General features: G+C 34.0%; 2 protein-coding genes across 2 annotated transcripts in view; both read left to right on the top strand.

The window, feature by feature from the left end:
• Window positions 1-8,256, top strand: part of LOC106106182 — a 63,292-nt gene extending 55,036 nt beyond the window's left edge. The window contains exons 9-10 of the mRNA XM_013286729.1: window positions 5,223-5,340; window positions 8,113-8,256. Of these exons, the coding sequence (XP_013142183.1) occupies window positions 5,223-5,340; window positions 8,113-8,256 (262 nt within the window). The remainder of the gene's footprint in view (window positions 1-5,222; window positions 5,341-8,112) is intronic.
• Window positions 8,257-11,045: 2,789 nt separating this feature from the next.
• LOC106106184 (C3 and PZP-like alpha-2-macroglobulin domain-containing protein 8) overlaps window positions 11,046-24,004 on the top strand; it is a 17,802-nt gene continuing 4,843 nt past the window's right edge. The window contains exons 1-10 of the mRNA XM_013286730.1: window positions 11,046-11,110; window positions 13,256-13,484; window positions 17,473-17,623; window positions 19,898-20,056; window positions 20,602-20,799; window positions 21,322-21,553; window positions 21,992-22,280; window positions 22,455-22,847; window positions 22,920-23,029; window positions 23,197-23,342. Of these exons, the coding sequence (XP_013142184.1) occupies window positions 11,088-11,110; window positions 13,256-13,484; window positions 17,473-17,623; window positions 19,898-20,056; window positions 20,602-20,799; window positions 21,322-21,553; window positions 21,992-22,280; window positions 22,455-22,847; window positions 22,920-23,029; window positions 23,197-23,342 (1,930 nt within the window). The 5' untranslated portion in view covers window positions 11,046-11,087. The remainder of the gene's footprint in view (window positions 11,111-13,255; window positions 13,485-17,472; window positions 17,624-19,897; window positions 20,057-20,601; window positions 20,800-21,321; window positions 21,554-21,991; window positions 22,281-22,454; window positions 22,848-22,919; window positions 23,030-23,196; window positions 23,343-24,004) is intronic.

Consider the following 24,004-nt stretch of genomic DNA (forward strand, 5'->3'; position numbering starts at 1 on the left):
AAATCATTGGGTGCGCATTTCGGCCCGCCGCCGCACCAGATGAAGAATTATGATTTTACTTGCCGCAGTAAACGTGTTAAATTTAGTTTGTAACAAATTTCACATTACATTAATTGTTATACACTTGTTTTAGTATCGGTAATTAGAACAAAAGATATGACAAACGGAACGAGGTCACATTTGTAGACAAGTAACAAATTGTCGGAGACCGCAGTCTGACCGCGGCTGTCCGTTAATATTTGGCACGATTTTTTCGTGTCATTAGTTAATGAGTAATGGAGACTCTTATAGTAAAGTTCTATTATTATTGTTTGAGGAAGTAACATTCTTAAATGAAAATGTAATTTTTAACTTCTTTAGAAATGGGAGTGTCTTGCACGATTAAATGCAAATGGAAGGAGATGCAATTAAATCATATTTTACAATATTCACATTCATTAATTAAAAATTAATCCAAATTATTTTTTTTTAATTATTAATGTAGCCGAATTCACTTGTTCGTTGTTGTTTTTTTTTCTATCTCATAAATATTACATGAAACCTCAATGATTTTTTGATGTAATATAATTAAACTAAATTAGATATATTATCGTTTATCATCATAGTTTAACATAACGTAATAAATTTACTGTTAGATCCCTCGCTTACGTCATCCCCTTGTCATCTCTATCCCTATGCGATAAGATCTGAGGAAGGATCTGACCCTGAGCTGCACAACATTCGTAATACCAAATACATTTATTTAGAGAGTCCATTGGGGAAATGATATTATATTCGGCTTTTTTCATAATAAATAACACTAAGAAAAAGAATGTAGCCCGTTAAAATTCAGAGATAGAAACAAAATGTTCACACAATTTCTCGGCGATACGTCTACGCTGCTACGAATTCCGTAGCTGCGTAGAGGAGCTACAAATTACCTCGTAGAATATCTAAATAATCGAATATATTCTTCCTCTTTTTTAAACCAATTTTTGGTTTAATTAAAAACAATACATAACTTATTGTACAAATGCATTGCAATCTATAAAAACAGTCCAATAAAAAAAACCATTTCATACTGTCCGTGACAATGACGAATGTGCTGGTTTTAAGCAATAAAAATAATGTCAGGGTGAAATGAATGAAAAATGCCATCGGATGTGCTCGTGTTCGGACAAAAACAAGATCATGGTTGTGATGAATGTCCCGACGGGTTTATTGCAACATTTTCGCAATTCCAAGTATCAAATTTTTCCTCTAATATTATGTTATGTTTCTCTTTTTATTTTTCTATAAAATGTATAATGAACGATTGTTACCTTTTGCGTTATATGGCTTCAATGAAAATTGTTATTTTTTTTATTACAAACGAATGTTATTGAATAATAGCTTGGTACAGCTACTTACTGTCATGCATCAAACTGATAACATTTCCATACAAGTTTTATATTCCGTAGTTTGCTTCATACATTTCTAAGCCACTTCTGATTATCTTACTAACGTTATAAATACCAATTTTATATGGATGTTTGCTATAAGATATCTCTAGAACATCTCAAATTTCTAGATAAAATTGTTATGAATATAAAATATTGTCTGCAACGTCAAATAACATACTTGTTAAGTTTTCTTACATTTCTCGTAGTCGATTTCTATTTTACACTAAACGTAATTCAGTAATTTATTCGCAAATACTAAAGTAAATTCCTTGCAAAGTTTTCCAAAAGTCAACATTATTAGTTGGAAGATCGAGTAAAACTTTCTCAATCAAAGGCCAGACATAATTAGTTGCACTATCCTCATCCCATTAAACTAAGCGAGGCTCATTGAACTTTTCGACACGATTAATGGTTTCTGTCTTTGACTCGATTTTCTATCGCCTTATCTCTTTAACTGTCTATTTTATTTATAACTTTGATAGAACTAAGATGAATTACACGATTGAAATAAAAATGGATCTTAGAAGGAGAAAAAAATTAACAATTGTTTATAATATTCATAGTTATATTGAACATGAATTAAGTGTTAAAATTTTAAAAAGTTATACATATTTAACGACAACAGAGGATCTTTCACGAAAATTTACGTGATAGGTGCGAGAAAAAAACGAAAATAAACTGTTTGTGGAATTTAAACTACACTTAAACTGTGATTATTACTAGTATGTTTTATTTATATCATCGTAATAATTGAAAAATCTCTATATTTGATTACTTTTTAGTCTGTAAATCTCGTGTACATGTTTAGTTTGATGACAAACGAGGCTATTGTTTGCGTATCGTTCGAGACATAAAAGGGACGTCAAAAGGCAGACGTAACAAACATAAATGGCTGTTGTTGAAACAGTAAACGAGCGGGAATCATCGCTAATGAGAGTGGACACCTGTCTGTGTATTTGGAAATACTCCACGCCTATTGTCTGAATATCTGTCTAGTCGAAACACCATTCAATTCATTGTCATTCATTAGTGCATTGAATGGATTTTAGTATATCAATTGTTTTATCCGCTCGTACTGGCAATTGATTGTATACTCTTGATATGGTACTTAGATCAGTTTTACGGACACTAAGGGAGATGTATGTACATATAATGAAAATTTTGCATGAGAATATAGGTACACTAAGTGATAATTCAGCAAAGTGTAGTCATGTTGGCAGTTAGTCTGTTTTGTGCGAAATTTGTACCAACGTATATTTCTATATTTGCGTAATTTTTACAGATACGTTTAATTATTAAAATCGCTCTTTTTTTTGATGCCCGTCAAATCTTCTCAACTTAATCCAGTATTAACGATCCCTTAATGAAGATAATTTTAATTAAAAAAAAACCTACTCAAACCCGATAAACTGTTAATCACCTCTTAATCCAGTTGGATTTAATGAATTTAGGAAGCTCTCGACCTTGAATTTAATTTAATTAAACCTTAATTTAAGTAAGTACTTAATTTAACTGTTACTTAATTTTATCATTCATCATCCACTTGCCCTTATCCCTTATGGAGGGTCGGCACAGTATGTGCTGCTCTTCCATACATCTCTATCAGCCGTCATATCTGATTACTTAATTTTATCATTAATAACTTTAAAATCTTTCACATAAATCACTTTACTTCATTTCCTTTTCCCATATACAAAACTAGCTATCGCCCGCGACTCCATCCGCGCGGAATATAAAAAAAAAACAAAAGACTATCCTTTATATCTGTACCAAATTTCATCGAAATCCGTTCATCGTTTAGGTTACAAACTCTAACAAACATCCATCCATTCATCTAAACTTTTGCATTTATAATATTATCGTGATTGTGATAGTATTATTTACATATTTTTGTCGTACGCGGATTTCTTTTCGAGAATTAAGTAAAATTATATTTTTTAAACCGGCGATAAAAGATAACTTTTAAAACGGTAGCAGATAACCGCTTTTATAATGATGGAACTATAATTGACTCTCAGTTGAACTGTAAAAGTAATTTAAGTTAACAGACAGCTCGCCTCCTCACAGTAATGGGGAAACTTAGCCTTAAGGTCCGTGGATCATTCAATAACGGTATTGTATTAACAAGTTTTCTATTACCTACCCTTAGTTTAGTAACTTTATTGTACTTAACAGTCTGGTAATACTAGCTGTTTTTAGTAGTAAGTTAGTTTAGTTTAAGTAAATCTATGCATTATAGTGTAAGGATGTTAAATTTGAGTGGAATACTTAATTATTGCATTCAATATTAGACTTATTTGGTTTACAAGCTGTTACTCGCGACTTCACCAGTGTGAAATTAAAAAATAATAAAAAAGCCTATGTTACTGATATAGCTTTTTAATGGCCATTTTTTTATATCGGCCTACTAGTTTTTGAGTTATTACACTTGTTACATGTTTACTTCATCATCACCAGCTCACTGTACGTCCCCACCGAGGGGCTCAGAGCCTACCCTAATAAGGGGTGACTAGGCCATAGTCAACCACGCTGGCCAAGTGCGGGTTGGTTGACTTCACATATAACTTTGAATTTCTTCGCCGATATGTGCAGGTTGCATCACGATGTTTTCCTTCACCGTAAGAACGTCGGGTAAATTATGTACATATGAAAATTCGAAAAATCGAAAATCACATTGGTCAAGTGTTCAAACCACTGAGCCACCGACGCTCTACTTATTATGATTATATTGTAACTATTATTAGATTGTGAAGAAGTATTCGAATTCACGACTGCATAGTCAATTGTATAAGTAACAATTTATGCTATTGCCGCGTCATCTTTACTTCTATACTAATATTGTAAAGAGGAAAGATTTGTATTTTGTATGTATTGAAATAACTCAAAATCTACTGGGTTCTTAAATATTCTTTCACCTTTAAAAAGCTAATCAGTGAATAATATGGGTCATGTTTTTGATTATTTTTTAATTTCAGGCGGATCAAGTCGCGAGCAATACCTAGTTATTTATATCTTATCCATTATTAAATTTGTAAAGAAAGCAACACTATATGAATAAGTGAATTCACAAATACAAAGATATGTGTGAAGTCAACCATCCCGCACTGGGCCAGCGTGGTTGACTATGGCCTAGTCACCCTTTACTTAGGGTAGGCTCCGAGCCCCTCGGGGGAACGTATAGTGAGCTGGTGATGATGATCTTTTTGAAGTATGTCATCAAAAAAGATTTTAACTGATCAAATTTTTTTATTCAATGCATGCTGAGTGCTTATCACCAATACATAAATAAATAAATATTCATATACAGCTCTTAATACGACCGATTATATTTAAAATTGAGCATCACGTTGTATCAATTAAAAATAATCAATGATCTCAATCGACATGTAAAAATACAAACGAGCGACGATTAACAAATTAACGTTCGGATAAATTTCAGTCATGATTACAGTATTCGAAATTGCAGAAAACGGTTATAAAGAATTAAATATTGATCGATTTCAGGCACATATCGTATTGACGACAATTTGACGATTATCTATCTAGACGGCAGTAAACAAGCGAATTGTTTAATATTCATTTTAGAATCCGGCTGCATGAATATTAAGGGCCTGTCGCACCACTGGCTGATAGAAGTTCAGAAAGAAGATAAGAGGACAAAATCCGATATTTCCATCACATGTTTCACACATTGGATTGTTATCAGCCAATTTACAATTTAGTGGGACAGGCCCTGAATGTTATATTTGTCTATCATGTGTAGTTTTAATAAGGCACTAATGTCATAGTTATCATATCCAGGTTCCCGGTGACGGCTGACATGGCGCCGGTGAGCTCTCTCCTCGTCTACTACGTGACCGAGGCTGGGGAGCCCGTGAGTGACGTAGTCAGCTTCCACGTCCGACTGCTGCATAAGGAGGTAATTTAAACGTCATTATGTTAGTAATAAGATTGAAATTGCTTCAAAGGATAACTGTTTCTTAAGCAATGCAAGAGTTAATTTAAAAGTTTTACTGTAAAAATTAAAAATAGAGCTTTTATACCGGTCATGAAAGCTTTTTTGGTATATCGTAATTTGAAGTCCTTTGCGAGTGTGTAAAAAACAATTTGACAAAACATAAAGTACCCGTCGTACCGAAGCTTTATCTAATATTTATTGCAATTATAAAGCTTTGTCTATTCAGTGGGCGTGAAATTGAGCCGACGTTTGCCGAGCTTAATTAGCGTTATGTTGATTTTGTGTTTGCGACAAAGTTTGTATCGAGCTTTAATGGATATTGGTAGGGTTCTACGAAATACAACTATTTTCTCTATGTATGTAATATTTTTGATAATTTTTAATTACAGTACATTTTATTTATTTAACCAATAACATTCATTAAAAACAGTAGTTAATAAATTAATGTACTTAAAGTAAATTCTTCGACGTAAATGCTGAAAGCAGAAATCTAGTTTTTAAGATTGCCAGTACTAAAGTGATACGGGTATTCTAAATAGAGATTACTTTTGCTTCACATAAGCCAGGGTTCAGCATTTAAAGTATTTAGTATTAAAAGATAAGACGGGTCTGAAGTCTCGCAGTCTACAATTGAAGCCAATTGAAACTAATTCCAAATAATTGTATCTTTGAGCTAATTCAATTAAATGTATTCTAATTTGATTAGTTTTATTAATTGAATGTAAATATTTCTCTTCAAATTCAACTCAATCTTGTACGTTATCTAAATTTCTCAACTAATTAAATTATATTTAGCAATTAATGTTAAAGACCACGATGTTTAACGTTTACCAAAACAATATGCTCGTAAATTTCTGTAAAAGAACGTCTTAAGTTACAAATGTTATTTTTTAAATACTTTTATGAATGTTATTTCTATTTGATAAATATTATTTTAGATCTCTACTGAGTGAGATTGAGAAAAAGACATCTACATCGCAATAAACAAGCTTCTTTTTTGTGTATTTTTTTTGATTGTTGACATCTATACTATTATAATAAAGCGTAAACACACACTTTTTTGTTGCCAAAGATGTTAGCATATTTTTGAATAATTCTTTATTTAATAAAAAGCCCTAGACTAACGTTACGCTTTAGGCTATACATTTTCAGGCCATTAAACTTAGGGGGTAAATAATTTGGATAAAAACCCTAATGTCGGAAAGGGACCATAAGTTGCTGCCAATATCAAGAAAGCAAGATTGCCAAGGTTTGTCATGTCATGTCATTTTGACATTTGCTATTGAGAAATTGACAAATGTAAACAATAAAATAATTTCATGCGGATGAAGCCGTACGCGAACAGCTAGTGAAAGATAAAGTCTGTTTTCAAGAATACTTTACCAATACATTTTTTTAACATAATTTTATTCTATGTAATTAAGAGGCTGACGCCCAAGTCACTGGACAAAAAAGTGTATTTTCGTGACGAAAATTAACATTCCCTTGTCCTTCTTAATTAACCTTAATAGGGCGTCTTGTTACAACATAATTTGACAATACCATTGGAGACAAATTTAATAACCACTGTCGTAGCAATTATTCTAATAGGTTCCGCTGTGTTTTACCAAAATAAATTGTTTTTAAATAAATTACAATAACAAAAGAAATAAGCTAAGCATGCAATGTTTGGTAAAAAATCGTAAAGAACTTTGAAATAAAACAGTTCGTACAATTGAGTATACGAATCTTTTACATCGGTTCTCTAGTCCAGTCCGACGGTGGCGATGACCGAGACGTAAAAAGCCGAATAAATGCAGGTTGGATGAAATGGCGACAGGTTACTGGTGTGACTTGTGATCCAAGAATGCCTCTTAGGCTTAAGGGACAGATTTACAAGTCCATCATAAGACCTGTCGTATTGTATGGATCTGAATGCTGGGCCACCAAAGTTGCGGATGAAAGGAAATTGCATGTGGCTGAGATGCGTATGTTAAGATGGATGTGTGGTGTGACAAGATTGGATAAAGTTAAGAATGTGTACATTAGAGGAAGTTTGAAAGTAGCGCCAGCGGTGGAGAAATTGAGAAGCAAAAGGTTAGCGTGGTATAGACATATTATGCGACGAAATGATGGGGACATAAACCAGAAAGTGTTGAGATTGAGCTGTACCTTTTACGTAAAATCAACTAAGTAAAATAATCTTTCTCAAAATAAAAGGCGATTATATCATATCTCCAGTCCAAACAGTTTAAGGTAAATTATTAACAATTTCAAAGTAAGCGGACAACTAAATGGAAGACAATTTGCTGTCTATACGGGCTAACAATTAAGTCTCTCTCTCGTCTGTTGACAGTATCTAGATGTGGCAATATAAACGCTCTCTCCGGCGACACCGACGATTACACAACTAAAAGGACAAACAATTTGCGCTAGAAGTGCTCCGTTCTGAAACTATCCGTGTATACTAACAATGTTGAAGAAAAGAGGTTGATCTGTTGTTGTTTATAAATGCAACAATGTAAATCTATCGTTCTACTATGGTTATAAAACCTCTTAATACGAGAGTTTCGATTTTGCGTAGCAGTCGCGTAGAACCTTGTATCACACATGTAGTAGACTTGTGTAGACTCAAAGCAATGGCGTAGAGGACTCGTAACTGACAAACCAGTCTTGTAGGTAGTGACGATAGTGGACAAAAAGATTTTAAAAAATCTTAACTACTAAATACTAATGCCGAGTGTTATTCTACAGGTCGCAGTAGCTGTGGAAGAAAGGAGATGGTGGTACCCAAGAGCTGCCCTGCAGTTGCGTGTACTCGCTCCCCCTGATTCCCTGATGTGCTTGATTGGGGCCCGATCACCGCCTGACGCTCGCTTCGATCCCCATCAATCGTAAGACGTTTCAATTACGACGATACTATATAGTAATTTATGGCCTGTCCCACCATTGAAGAGGTTCAGATAGCTTAAAAATGTTGTCACTGTCAGATAAGGGAACAAAGTCCGATATTTCCATCACTTATTTTACACGTTGGATTGTTATCAGACAATTTACAATTTGGTGGGACAGGCCCTTAATGTATTTAATTTTAAGATAAACTCCTACTGCGGCACTAAAAACCGGTTTCCCAACTACATTTAACCATTCGTTTGGGTATTAAATAACTTCATAATATGCGTTTCCGAACTATGTAACTTGCGTTTTATTCAATTGAAGCTTTGGTGATTACCCGATATTTTCCTTTTCCTTACCAGCAACGTAAATATATACATCGTCTTCCTGAAAACTGGATTTTTTCTTTTGATATTACAAATAGACACTCCAATTTTTTATATGTATTATTCATTATGTTGTACGATAGCGCTGTAGTATTTAATCTCTTGTAATACTGTATCCAGTAACATTGGCAAGGCTGGGGCGCAGTAAATCATTCCGGTGCACCTACACGGCGCCCGATACGGGCCATTAATCAGGCGCCCCGTTGAAAATCTCACGTCAAATATATTGATGGTTTATACCATATACTTACGAGAATAAAACTATTTTGGCATCATGACTTTTTAACGTAATTAACCGCGAAAATACTGTAACAATTGTTTTTTATGAGCGGGCAAACACCTTTGACTAAAATATCACACTGTCGATTGATTCGCAGGCAATACACTGGTTAATTTTTACGAATAAAGATATAGTATTGTGTGCACCTCCTTGTAAGGTTGTAGGAACCAAAGTAGGATTAAACAGTTGTGCCATAGTTTAGTTTCAAGTGACGCATGTTCTAAGATTTGGTTGTTTTTTTATATCGTTTTTTATAATGAAACCTCATATTTCATTTTCTATCTGTATACACCATTGTAAGAAGAATATTAATTTCTATTGTATCAAACAAGGTCAATGAATTCATAGAAAATGACAATATAATCCAGTCCTAGTTTCTGAATAACAATTGGTAATAAAGTAGGTCTGATTTGAATTTCAAACCGATTTGTTTATTGAGGTTAGATTAATAAAAGGCAAGAAAATAAGAATCGCAGATTACTTTTTAAAACTTTAGAGAAATTATATATTTCACCCACAATATATATGGAAAAATATCTTTTATTGAAATGTGAATGTGTTTTCAGTAATCGTTTCTTCTAAAAGAATATTACTACGAAAAATATTTAAAGGTCACCTCTTATACGAAAGTGTATCTCAAGAAACTTTTTATCTATTTCTTTGGCAAGTTATCTTCAAGTTTATGCTTCAAGTGATCAGGGGGGAGTATGATAAATTGTGCGGCGAAGGAAAATACATTGTTGCTGACAGGATCGCTCTTTATACTTCAAGTATGCAACTTAGCTAAGACGTGAAGTTATTGTGGTAACTTAAATCCAATCTTTTTATTCACAAGTTGCAGTGCTTTATATATATCTCCCAAGATTTACCTGAAACAAGATATATAAAAACTTAAAACTACAGTTAAAATATAAATAAAAATATTGCTGTTAGTTGTTTGCCTAAATTTCTTTTCTGAAATAATTTACAAATTTATGGATAGAGTCATTTAAAAAAGACGTACTGGCAAATAATACATCATCAGCCTTTATCTACCAAGTGGTGATAGGTCTTCCTCAATACCTTCCACCAAAATAACACACCCTGTCAAAAGGACTAAAGGCCTGTCCCACCACTGGCTGATAAAGGCACGGAGAACTTAAAAATGACGTCACTGCCAGATAAAGTAATAAATTTTCCATCACATATTTCACACGTTGGATTGTTATCAAACAATTTACAATTCGGTAGATATATTTATGACTTTTACGTTCACTGAATGCAATCTAGGGTACTAACTCACTTCAATTAATAGACTCAGCGATGAATAGCGTACAAATGCGAACAGCCGCATTCGAATATTAATTACACTATGTTTAATTATTGTTAGATAGCGTTGATAGCGCGGTTCTAATCGGGCTAAAACTCTCTCGTTACCATTTACCTCAAACGGTGCTGCATTGCGCAAATCCTTTTACTAGAAGCCTTTGATACCCTTTTTGTATGCATGAAGTGCAGGTTTTATACGCATTATGGAAAAAATCTGTAAAGACTAACGCACCGTAGAGTGTATCTTTATGAATATGAAAATGCATACATTTTTGCAATGGTTTGAATATAAAAGTTTCTTTATTAGAGTAAAAAAGAACAATGTTTAACACGTTAGAGAATTAGGTTTTTTTATAGCTTAATAATTTCTCCTCAATATGCAATAACAATATTCACTATTTTGTGGTTTTATTTTTCTATACTAATGTTATGAAGAGGAAAGATTTGTATTTTTGTAAGAATTGAGATAACTCAAAAACTCCTTGACCGATTTCAAAAAAAAAATCCCCCATGAAAAAGCTACTTTATCAGTGAGTAACTTAGGCTATATGTTTTATTATAATTTAATTTTAGGCGCTCGAGGTCGCCAGCAACAGCTAGTATAATGATAAAAGTTGAATTGTAAATTTTGTCTGTATACTTTAGGCTATATATTTGTTTACTTATTTTGTATACAAATCAAATTTCCCTACAGAACATCAGAGCATGAAGACCAGCCGGGTCCGGAGTTCGTGTCCGCGGGCGTGTCGCTGTTCGTCGGCGGCGGCGGCTGCGGGCGCGGCGGCGTGCTGTACCGGCAGCGAGCGCCACCCCGCGCACCCGCGCACCTCGTGCCCCCCGCCACACACGACCGCCTCTGGATGTGGAGATGCTTTAACTATACGTATGTATACTATGGATTGCAATTTATATTATGAAAAGCTAAAGTAATTGTTAGAATTTGGACATCCGATAACTTTAAAATTTCCAGTATATTTATAGTATGAACTATGATTTTTAAAATGAACGTTTTAAAAGCACTCGAAAAAGTTAAATGCATGTGCATTATAAAAGCTCGCGACTTCGCCAAAATTAAAAAATATATGCTACTCACTGATAACGTAGCTTTTAAACAGAAATAGAATTTTTGAAATCGGCCCAGTAATTTTTGAGTTATTTCAATATATACAAAATTACTAATCTTTTATCTTCACAATATCAGAATAGATAATTATAATACACCTCTTGTCATTCATTAAAGTTGTGTAAAAGAACCAAGTCATGACTTATTAATGTTACAATGGATGCACCTAGGTTTCTAAAGTTAGTAAGAATAGAGTTGATTAAGTTATATTTCGAGAGAACTATTTCGGAATTTGTGTGAATTAAACGCAGTAAATTCCTCTATAACTTATATGAAATTCGCATCAAATCAATTGTACCGTGATTTCACTGGGAACAGTATATGACGCGGCTTTAGTAATAAAATAAATTATCAATTCGCAGCTGCAAACTACGATAGCCGGTAATAAATAAGTCAGGGAGTTAACTCTCATAAATTCAAAATCCGCTGATTCATCTGTCCAGAGCCGTAAGTTATGCATTGCCAAATGACAAACTGTTTTCCGTGAAAGTCCAGTTTCGGGAAACTAACGGCTAACAAGGGTTCACATCAAAGACATTTAAATAAAATATAGACGAGACAGTGAACAAAATTTTTTCACCGGTACTTTCTATGAAAGGTACTTTATTTTTCAAGTTTCGTACCTCATATTCTTGTATTGTGTAATAAAACATTCAACATTAAAAAAGCACAAATTTAAATGTTTGACTGGTAATAGATGGCGTTAGTGATGTTTATTTAAAAATGTCTCAACTAAAGTGTGAAATACGCCTTCTCTATAAAATTTTTGAATCTCTATGTTTCACACTACCCAAACATTAGTATTAAAAAAACATACAGAAGAATTGAGTACCTCCTTCTTTTAGGAAGTCGGTCAAAAGTCTTTATCATTGGCTGTAAGTACGGTTATATTTTACGTCACAACATCGAAATTCCCTACAGATCACAAATCAATGCCGTAACTTTCACAACAAAGTTTTGATGAACTCCGACTGATTGGCTGCGATTCAAAGAGAGTACTCTTATTTATAAAGTTATTGACAATCGCATTAATTCAAAAGTATTATAAATATTGTTAACAATTTCTTTTACAAATGTTATAAATGAGAAACTTTGTATGAATTTGTGTTTGTTACTAAAACCGCTAAACAGATATCTTTTAAATTCAACACAGATGTAGAACATAGTTTGGAAGAACAATGAAGCTACTTTTTTAATTCAGTCCATACGAACACGCGGATATAAGGTAGTAACAATAACAATGTCTACATTAACGGCCAGCATGATTAGGTTTAGTTAATAAAAATTATATACAATTTCAAGCCAATATCTTTGTATTAGATTGTCATTAAGAGAACTGAATCATTAAAACATGAAGTAATTGGATTAATATAATGTTATCCGTTAAAATAACATCCACTGGTACGGTTTTTCGATAAAGCCATTACCATTGTCCAACTTAATTAACATATTGTAACTAGTTTTGCTTAAACAATGCTTGTATTATTAATTGTGTATAAAATATTGAAATTCATGTTATTAAAATTTGTCGGTAACATTTAACTAATATTTCGTTTGTTTACAAATGTTATGTAAATGAAAACATATTTTGTAATGATTAACTAGCTTTCACCCGCGACTCTGTCTGTGGGGAATAAAAAATTATAGTAGCCTATGTGTGCTTCCGACTATCTTCTACCTATGACAAATTTCTTCGAGATCAGTAAAGCAGTTTAAGCTATAAACTTTAACAAACATCCATCCGCCCATAAACTTTCGCATTTATGTTATATGTTTGCAACATTAATCACACAATAATAAGGTCGAAAAATTGTCATATCTACATAAATCTTGAACTAAATTTTATTAGGACAGTTGAACAATATACTTACGTGGGTAGCGAATTTAATTTTTCGTGTTTTCCAGGAGTCAACTGTCTACAGACGGAGTGACGATCGCAGCGCCATCTGAAGCAGGACGTTGGTCACTTTGGGCGCTGTCTTTATCCAATCGAGGGCTGCGTTTCTCCGCACCGCGTACTATAAACGTATTCCGTCCTATACAACTGGACTTCTCTTTACCACCTGCTCTGAAGGTCGGCGAGACTGTCGAAGTTGATGTGAAGATTACCAACAATATAAATAATTGTATGGATGTAAGTATTTTTATGTTGTAATATTTTAAGGAAATTATCATTATGAAACAAAGTCTGTGCTTATGTTTGCTTAGATGTTGATAACAACGCAACGGGTTTTGATGTAATTTTTTTAAATATACAAATTTAAGAGTTTATGTCTATAATGTTATAGTTTATATCTATCTATTATTGTAGAGAAATGTAATTTTAAAGATTTCTAATGTGATGTAAGTAAACACATTTAAGTAACAGCTTTGAACCAGTTATCGCCGAACTCAGAGTCGTTTTCTGCAGACCTTGTGTACATTTAACATGTAAGATTCACTCAACGCCATATGTAGCGAAAAAAGCATGATTGCAGTAGCAAAAAAATTATTTCCAAGCTAATTTAATTAAACTTTTTGTATGTCTTCAAATGGTCAGAATTTTTTTTAATACTGGCTTCTTGGATAACACGCTTTAGTACTAATCAGTGGTCTTTACTTACAACATTACAAACGTCATCTTTTGTTTCTATACATTTAAAGCTCTAATGACAGTGAGAACAACCGTTTGTTTCAATTCTCCCACCTGAAATACTACGGCTGTTACAACGAAGTTTATTCCACATCCGTACGCTTGCCAAATTAATTTATGGCTTTGAATACACGATACAGTTATAAGCGATAATATTTACGTAAGGGCCAGTCCTAAATAAATACGATATATTTTGTGTTATTGTTCCGACCGACATTGCGTACACAATGTGTTGTTATGGTAGAGTATTGTTCTCATAAATTTACTTAACTTTATGTTATTTTTAACAAAAAAGTATTGGGATAAACGAAGGTAATACAAATAGTTCTTCTAAATTATCCTGACAACATATTATTTAGACACTTTTTCGTCTATAGGAATTGAATTTAAGGAATTGAAGACGAACCAGATATCTAAAGCAGAAATTGTAAAGTTAAACTAGCTAGTTACATTTTTAATTATAAAAAAAAAGTATAAAATATGACCAAAATTATCACTAATGAAAAATGTGTTAATTCTTAAATACAACCGTTAGCTCAATCTTATATAATTCACGATTCCAGGAACGTGTTTCTTTATCGATATTTTTTCTCAGTAGTTTGAAAGCAAAGTGAAGCGTACGAAGCGAACATAATACGCCTCCTGTTTGGCTTTGATCTTCGATAAACTTTAACGAGGGGGCGGCGTATTAAATGTCATAACATTTAGTATTACATAATATTTTTATTAGATTACGTCTTACTGATATTTTTATATGTGATTAGCTTGCGCCCGCAACTCCATCCGCGTGAAATTAAAAACAAAAGTATCCTACGCGTTCTTCCAGACTATCCTCTATATCTATCCCAAATTTCATCGAGATCCGTCCAGCAGTTTAGGCTATAAACTCTAACAATCATTCATCTAAACTTTCGCATATATTAGTGAGATTGATTCAAAGAGATGACAAGAATAAGTTCATAATCTACGTTGTTTGTTTTTAAATTTAATATATCATCAACATCATCATCAGTCTGTATAAATACGGAGTATTCATCGAACTTTCTGTCTAATGAATTATTTAAAACAAAATTATTCATGGTTTTAAACTCACATGAGGTTACCCCGTTTAGTCGCGGGCACGGTCGGTGGCGATATGTTTGCGATCGATGTCTCTCATCGAATCCCGATTAGGGATTGCCGGGATCAGCCCGGGGTTCGGCGGCGCAAATGGGCCGATTAGGCAATCTATACCGGTTTAGCGATTCAAACTCGCATCAGTGTAACCCGTGCATTGTTTTCCACGGTTATCGTTATTTTAGAGCAAAATCACTTATCCTGTATAATATTATTTTGATACCTTAATATCACTTGGCATTTAGTGAATATAGTCTATAAGGAGTGTTTTCATTTTGTTGTGAAGCTGATTATAAAAAGCTACAACCTATCTTACTTATACTATAAAAGTTTAAACGGATCTTGTTGAAATTTGGCATAGATGTAGAGGATAGTCTGGTAGAACATATAAGCTACTTACTTTTGTTTTGTTAATACCACACGGACGGAGTCGTGTGCGAAAACTAGTGTAAATAATAAGTCGGTAACAAAACAAGACAAGTTATTACTACTTTTTCATATTAATCAATTCTTTTATCAATACAAATAATAGTTTCTGATCTATGAGGTAAATTACGTATTTTTGCTTGTTCATGTTTTGATCTCATGTTCTTTATGATCGTGTATATTTATCCTTAAACGCAATACCGTGACTTTTATTCCGGTGAACCGCAGTTTCATATGTTACCAATTGACCGCACCAAATGTTACTGGCACATAAAGGACACATTTGCACTCGACACAAACCGCGCCAATCGACCGACCAAAGACCAACCATTTATAATACCAACAGATACAGTCACGTTGAAAGCTAATTACCAACGTTTGCGTCAACTGCACGAATGTTTGTACATTCCTATTGGTTCCTGAACGTTAACTCGTCCGTTTATTGCGCTCCGGTTTGTTGTCAGGCCCGCGGCTATTTACGAATTGGTTGTTTCACGGGGTCTATTTTGATTTTGTTTATTTTACATTGTTTATTGTTAAAAAGAGTAATATATACAAAGTTTATATATTTTTTTATTCAAAAATCTTACTTGAACGTTTGGAGGGATGGATGGATAAATGTTTGGCCTAAATAGGTAAACGATTCTCTATTAAATTTGGCTTCCATACAGTGAATAGTCTAGAAAAACACAGAGGCTAATTATTTTTTTTTAAATTCCACGCAGATGGAAACGCAGGCAAAAACTAGTAGTAGAAAATGTTATATTATTTAAAAATTTACTTTTCATTTTTGTAACTAACAAAATAAAACACAGTTTCAAATTTTTAAACTAAGAATGGTAACTATTCTCAGGTTAAATGTAGCCTTTGTTCTTCACGAAAAGTTTTTAGTCGACGGCATTATTTGTTGTGTGGAACGAAATTCTCTGACGTATGGGTCGCCGCAGCATTCTGCAGTGCAGTACACCTCCATTTACATTGAATGATGAGTCTCTTGTATTAACTTTATTCACGTTTACACTGGCCTTTTTTCGAGTCTGGATAAAATTTAACTCTGCTTATGTTAAATACTACAATCATCATCACCTTGATCAGCCTTAATTCTTCCACCTTTGGACATAGGCCTACTTAGTTAGTTACTATATATTTTCGAATTCATTTAAGCATTCGAATTATTTTTAATTTATTTTATGTATGAGCTATTGTCGAATGATAAACATCTTTACTCTTTATTGTTAGATTTAACACTCCAGTACTATTTACAGTTTATTCTACTGTTTTAAGAGCCTTGTTGTAATTCATATAACTTTCAATCCTCAAAGTACAAATAAACTCCATTATTATACCCATAAAACGTCATCAAATCCATTATCGTATAAATATCAAACAATAATAATTTACTATCGGGATCTGTATCAATAAAGTGCGGACGTGTGTCGTCACTGACTCCATCTATGAAACATTATTGACTTACATAACATCGGGGAGCCTTCCCAAGTATCATAACATGAGAATAACTATTCACTATTTTATGATAACACTCATAGTACTAAAGTAATAAATGGTATATCAACCAATATGGATAACTAAAGTTACGACATGAATTTATTAATTTTAGAGGAAGATAGGTCCTCACGGAATATATGCCCTCATTCTTGGTGCCTAAAGATTAAGGGCATGTCCCACCAAATAACAATTCAACAAGTAAAAATATGTGATAGAAATATCTGATTTTGTTACCTTATCCGATAGTGACGTCTTTTGTAAGCTATCTAAGCCTCTATCAGGCAGTGATGGGACAGGCCCTAAATAACATGTTGTAAAATGGTCTGTCATTGGTGGTATTTCCTATGCACCACGAATTAAGACCCTTTTAAAACTAGCGTAATTTCTCTTTCACAAGCAGTTGCGTATCTGCAGGTCGTAATAAATATGTTTTTTATTTAAGGTAACCGCTCTCCTGGCTTTAAGTGCTGGTGCAGCGTTCGCAAGTACCGGAGCTCTGTATGTGACCGAGCGACTGCGTCTCGGTCCCCGTGGCGGTACTCAGCTGGTGGTTAGAGTTGCTGTAAATACGCCGGGAAGGAAGAACATTACTGGTAATTATGGTTTACTTTACATCAGCCCATTGAAGGCGAAGCAAGAATCTCAAAGCAGATACAAGCAGAAATACGTTGATGCTAATTCCTAACTAACTATGTAGCCGTTTTCTCAGTATAACTTCAGTTTGACAGAGAAAGTTTTCAATTTATTAAACGAAAATGATAAACACAAATACATGTAGACTTCCATTACATTACACTCATGTAGAAAGCAGATATCAAAGTTATCTTCTTAATATTTTATTTTTGCTTGCAAATATTTCAACAAACTTACAAACAGTGGGAAAGTTTAAATGTAATGAAAACAATAGCCCAGCTCACTTCAAAAATGATTCGAAGCGTAATCCTTGGAGCAAATTATTTTAATGAAGTTCCGAAGCTACTCGACTTTAGTTTGTCTTATTGTTAATCCAACTCATCCTTAGGTTTTTAGCTTATTTGTATAACACTGAGAGGTGCATTTATTTCATTTTATTTAAGCGAAAATTCTACACCTAGGAAATTAACTAGAAGACCATAGTTTTAGCAGCTTCAAGTCTTATTAAAAACTTTGGATGATATATTATTATTTATGATAAATTTTCCCAAGTAGTGATCTAGTTTGGCTTAACAATCTCAGCGTAAACTTATCACCAAGAAGTTTGTTCAAACTCTTGCGAGCTACAAAGTTTGTTACTCTAATTATATCATTAATGTTGCTTGATTAATGACTTGTGTATTAACAACCTTTAACTAATATTAGCTTCTTATAAAGCAGATTATATCGCTTTTTATTATGGTATTTCTAACTATAATAACTAGATATATCACGTGGTTGCACCCTCCACTCTGTTAATTCTAAAGATATATCTATAATCCTATAGACTAACAAAAGAAAACCAATGTGAAGGTCGTAAAATTATAGCATTCAACCAGTTTCATTGTACAGTATTTAGAAAACAAAATAAAATAATTTGCTTAATAGCTTAACGAAGGGTTAACGATACATGCTAACTACAATATTGGAAAGCGAATGAACTTATAACTAATCGATTTAGGAGATAATTGCTACAAAAAAAAAAAACCGACTTCCAACTTTTATTTAGCAAATTTAAAGGGCTACAATTCTTCCATACTCATTTTATCATTTTTATATAAGTCTTATAGTTTAGACTACGTAAGCAAAAATGACCCTAAATTTCGTCGCGCGATTTTGAGCTAAACTATTTAACTACGTCGTAGTATTTGACTCCAAAAATCAAACAAAAAAATGGGACCCACCTGTAAGTATTACCTTTCGGATAAAGAAAAGTATTATCAAAATGGGTCCACTAGCGGCGGAATTATGCCGTAACACACCTAGAAAAAAAAACATACAGACGAATTGAGTACCTCCTTCTTTTGGGAAGTCGGTCAAAAACGATCCTATTAAACTAATCAACGAATTAGAATACATCAATTTAGTGAACATTTACGTGTATAATACTTGGAAGGCAACACACAAATTAATACAAGCATGCTAACAAGCTACTCAAATTGATGGTGGAGTCGCAAATTAACATTTAAATTGGAGTCGGGCGGGAACAATCGCATCAATGACGTGAGTTCGTGTATTATGTAGATGGGCTTCACTATGATAACGTAAACTCATTTGGGAAATATCGAATAGTCTACGAGCTTGTCAAATATCCTTGTTGGGGGTAAAATAGTTTTATTACCGTTCTGATACGAAAGTAATTCAAGAATTGATATTCAAATGATATTGTCTATATTTCTTGAATAGAAAACATGACATAAAAATACACACAACTTCAAAACACTCGATGAAAAGTCGAATGAACGATTTGAGGATAAAGATTCTCGTTTGTGATTTAAGACATAATCCATGTTATACGGTCCTGGTTGACACAGGAAGCTGCTATAAGTCGTAAGAAAGCAATATAAATCTCGACATTAAGAAAGCGTTATACTGAAACAAATAAAAGTTTGATGTGAATCAAGATTATTGCATTGTTTTATGATTTTCCATGACAACTTTACGATTGTTCAATATTAACTACATTTATTATTGGTAAGAATTAATAAATTAAAAAAGTGTTCTTTTTTCATTACTTTTTCTCTTTCTTTCCCACCATTTACCTATGAAGAAAAGGTGGGAAGGTGAAGAGAGTTTTCTTGACAATTTACTGAACGTCTTCTGTCCAGCGAAGATGACACATTTTTGCAAATTTTGCTATTTGTCACTTTCTATTTCAATAGTACTATTTTGAATATTTTTCTTTTACATTTCAGTGGAAGTAACTGGCTACAGTGCGGACAATTGTTCCGTTTCATACACGTCGTTTAACAACGAGACGTTGGTCGGCTCAGTGATAAGATCGGCGAGTGTCCTCGTACTGCCAGAAGGACTGCACAGAAGTGACACTCAGAGCGCATACTTTTGTGCTAACGGTAAGTTTAAACACGAGTCTTTTAGATAGCGTCTTGAGATTTTGTACGAATGTTTTGTTTCTTTAAGTTCTTGTTTTGATATTTACTTTCTTAATAATTTCTTTCTAAGTAATGTAGAGTATATAAGTGCTTATGGTACAGTAACGCACGCATTTCACGATACCTGATGTTCGATAATCAAAATCACAAAATAATTCAAACACTGTCAAATTTGACAATGAGATAATACCGTAAAAAGAAGTTATCGGTGTAAAAATGTCTCTCCCTACGTCTAGTCAACATATTTCTTAAATGTTTGCTACTGTTTGAAAAATACTTTGTAGCAAATGCCGTAGACATACATAATTCGTAAATGAATTAACTGATTTTTAAGACAACTTTACTTTAGATGTCGTTGCAAAGAATATTTGGACAGCAAGAAGTTTTTTTTTATTATTTTCTTAATTTCCTGCTGCTGTAGTTCTTGCAGCAACCTTGTTGTTACAGTTACATTTTTTTCGACAGCAAGAGATTGTTACATTTTACTTCTACAATGTGTGTTTCAGAGCATCTTGCGGTGTCATCCCGTGGCTCCTGGGAGTGGCAGTGGGTGGCTGCTCCTCGCAACCGAGCTGGCTTAGTTCTAGAACTACGAGCGCAGGGCGCCGCGCACGTCGCACTCTCCGCTGTAAAGGAACCCACTGAAGATATGTATAGAGTGGTGTTTGAGAGAACTCGAGTCTGGATCGCTAAAGGAAAACATGGTAAGTAGAATATAAAAAATGATTCGTGTTTCTGGTTTTCAATATTGTTATTACTTCTTCATTAAAACCTTTTGTCAAACATGTGATTCTCAAAAACAATTCTATGGATGTTTAACACATTAAAAAAGCAAGAGTTTACTAAAATGTGTCACTTTTTCTTTAACCCCTAATGTGAAGGAGTTTTTATAGCAAACAAACTTATTTTTTTAGTAAAGTCATATTTTTGGATATGAATTATGAATGTTTTATGATTGAAGTAGATTTTTTAAATTAGATGTTCGTCATACTGGACGTCATCACCTCCCTCCTTTTCCTACTCCCGCAGTGTCGGCGTAACAGGTTTTTGTACTCTATCAAATCATCCGTTCAGTCCATCTCAGTCTTTACTCTCTTCTTGGTCATGTCACCTTTCCAATCCATCTTTCTAGATCTACCTCTCTTGTTCGTCATACTGGACACTATCAAATTAAGTGTTTAAAAAATCTCTATAACAATGACACCTTCATTGGTACGACTGTCCAGGGTATGACGTGCACCTCGCCAGTGCAGAGCAGGCGGAGCAGCGCGGCGAGGAGGAGTGCGCGGGCGCGGGGTCGTGGTGCGCGTGGTGGGTGTGGTGGGAGGGCGCGCGGCTGGCGGTGGGGCGCGGCGCCGCGCCGGCCGAGCGCAGCCTGCTCGTGTGGCCCCTCACTCCTGACACGAGGATCAACTTTGTAGGATTTAGCGCTCTGTGGGGAGAAAAAGCGGATTTCAGGTGAGAACCGAAATTATGTTATACTAGCTTTCGCCCGCGACTCCGTCCGAGTGAAATTAAATAAAATGAATAGTCTATCTTTTCTTCCAGACTATCCTCTACATCTATGCCAAATTTTATCCAAATCCTTTTAGCAGTTTAGTTACTAATTCTAACAAACATCCATCCATCAAAATATACGCATTTAAAATTAGTAAGATAGTTTATATTGTTATAACCAGATTTACAACGTTGCTTAACTATGGCTCTCCTCTTGGGAATTGCTCTACTTTTTAAAACAAATCTACAAATTGGTCTTCATAGGAGTTGAAAATAAAATAATTCAAATAAATTTTGGACATCTAAGACAATTTATTATCATTAATTACACTCTATTCTTTTCTACAGATTTAAATACGAACAATTATTTAAACTAACAATAAAAACATTTATCCACAGAATCTGGAATTTCAATGAAGAAGCAGGTTTCTCTCAAGTCTTGGAGCTCGGTCTTCCTCACGGTGTAGTGCCAGGGTCTGCGAGCGGCACTCTCCTAGTGTCAGGAGGTCTGCATCTGCCATTGTACAGTTTACTGACGGACTCCGCTGACCAGTGGTCAGGAGTGTGGAGAGACTCTCAGCTGTCAGCAGCATCAGCGAGCCTGGCTCCGCTGCTGGCTTTGGAACATATTCCACATTTAGTTGAAGATAATGAACGAGAGAAGATTCTGAAGAAATTGCCTGAACAGGTAAAAAATGCAAAATCCAGAAAATATTGAAATATAAGTGCAATTTGTCTTTACCTAGTAGAAGTAAGCTATGAAATTGCATTTTAGTATAATAATTAAATCAGTTATACAACTGGATTGTCTTGCCTTTGAAATTTTACGGTTCTGGTTAATAATAATAATTTCTGTTTTCAGGTCCAGATATTATTATCGTTTCGAAAAAGCGACAATTCCTTCAGCGATCATCCAGCAATGAGCAGTCACTTATCTACAATTAAAATGTTGGAAATCTTAACAAAAATTCAATCTTACTACCCAGTGGATCCCAATTTACTACAATCTATTAAGAAATGGATACAATTGCGACAAGAACCTGATGGATCGTTTGCACCTTTAGCTGCTGATAAGGAAGTAGATTATTATCCAGTGGATATGAAGAAGAATAATGGAAGCGAAACTGAAGTTAATGAATATTATTATTATGATAAAGATGGAAATATGACGGACGAGGAAATAGAAAGCGAAAGAAAAGTTGAAATCACTGCTGAAACTTTAGCGACGTTACTTGAAGTAGGAATTGAAAATGAGGTATGTCTTTTTATAAGTCTTTTTACTTTACGATTAAATTTGACGAGTAGTGATAAATGTTTATTCTTATAGTTTGATGTGAATGTGGCAAAGAAGAGTCAAGCATACTTAGAGAAGAATATTTACAATCTAACATCCCCGGCTGCTCTTGCTGCTACAGTTTTAGCTCTGGTACTTGCAAGGTAACATTCTATGTCTTTCCAGATATTTACTATAAATAATAGAATAAGTGTATGGATATAGCCATTTGAAAAAAGTTATACTTCTAGTCAATTTTTATATGTAATGGATGGTGCTGATGTAACAAATTTATCTTTTTACTTTACGCTCTTTATACATTTTGTTTCAGGAGCCCGATAGTTCCTGAAGCTCTAGAAATATTAAAAAACGCTTCAACAACAGAGGAAGGCGAGTTCGGATGGCCAGCTCCAAGGAAAGATGCTGCAGATTGGCTACTAGAAGAGACATCTAGAAACATAAAAACGACGTCATACGGTAATTATCTTCACTCTTCGAGTAAGTTCTCGAAGATGGACAATTATGTTAGTGCTAACTTACATCCGCGACTCCTTCCGCGTGGATTTAAAAAAACAAAAGTATGTAGCATATGTATGTGTTCTTTCAGACTATCCTCTACATCTGTTAAATTTTATAGAGATCCGTCCAGTCGTCTAGGCAACAAAATCTAACAAACATCTATCTATCTATCTAAACTTATTCATAATATTAATGTAATGCGAAAGTTTAGATGGATGGATGGATGTTTGTTAGAGTTTGAAACATAAACAGCTGGACGGATTTTTATGAAATTTGATGTAAATGTGGAGGATAGTCTGAAAGAACACATTGCAACTTTTTTTAATACACGTGTCCGAAGTCACGTGAGAAAGTTAGTTTATAAAATTAGTAAGAAGTAAGACGAATAATTTAGTTACTAAGTAAAAGAATGATAGTAATAAGCCGGCTCGCTCCCAGCAATACCACGACCACACAGAAGACAGGCGTGAAGTGGAAGCAATTCCGCGTTTTGTTTCATGAGTGTGGTACCGGAGCCCCAACTTTACTCCCTTTTCTTTCCTGCCCTTATAACTTATAAGAACAGGATGGAAAGGGAACGTGGATTAGACAGTAGAGGAGATGTATAGGAAGAGGGAATA

Source organism: Papilio polytes, unplaced genomic scaffold, assembly GCF_000836215.1.
Source record: "Papilio polytes unplaced genomic scaffold, Ppol_1.0 DF822289.1, whole genome shotgun sequence".
In the NCBI taxonomy this organism is placed as follows: Eukaryota; Metazoa; Arthropoda; class Insecta; order Lepidoptera; family Papilionidae; genus Papilio; species Papilio polytes.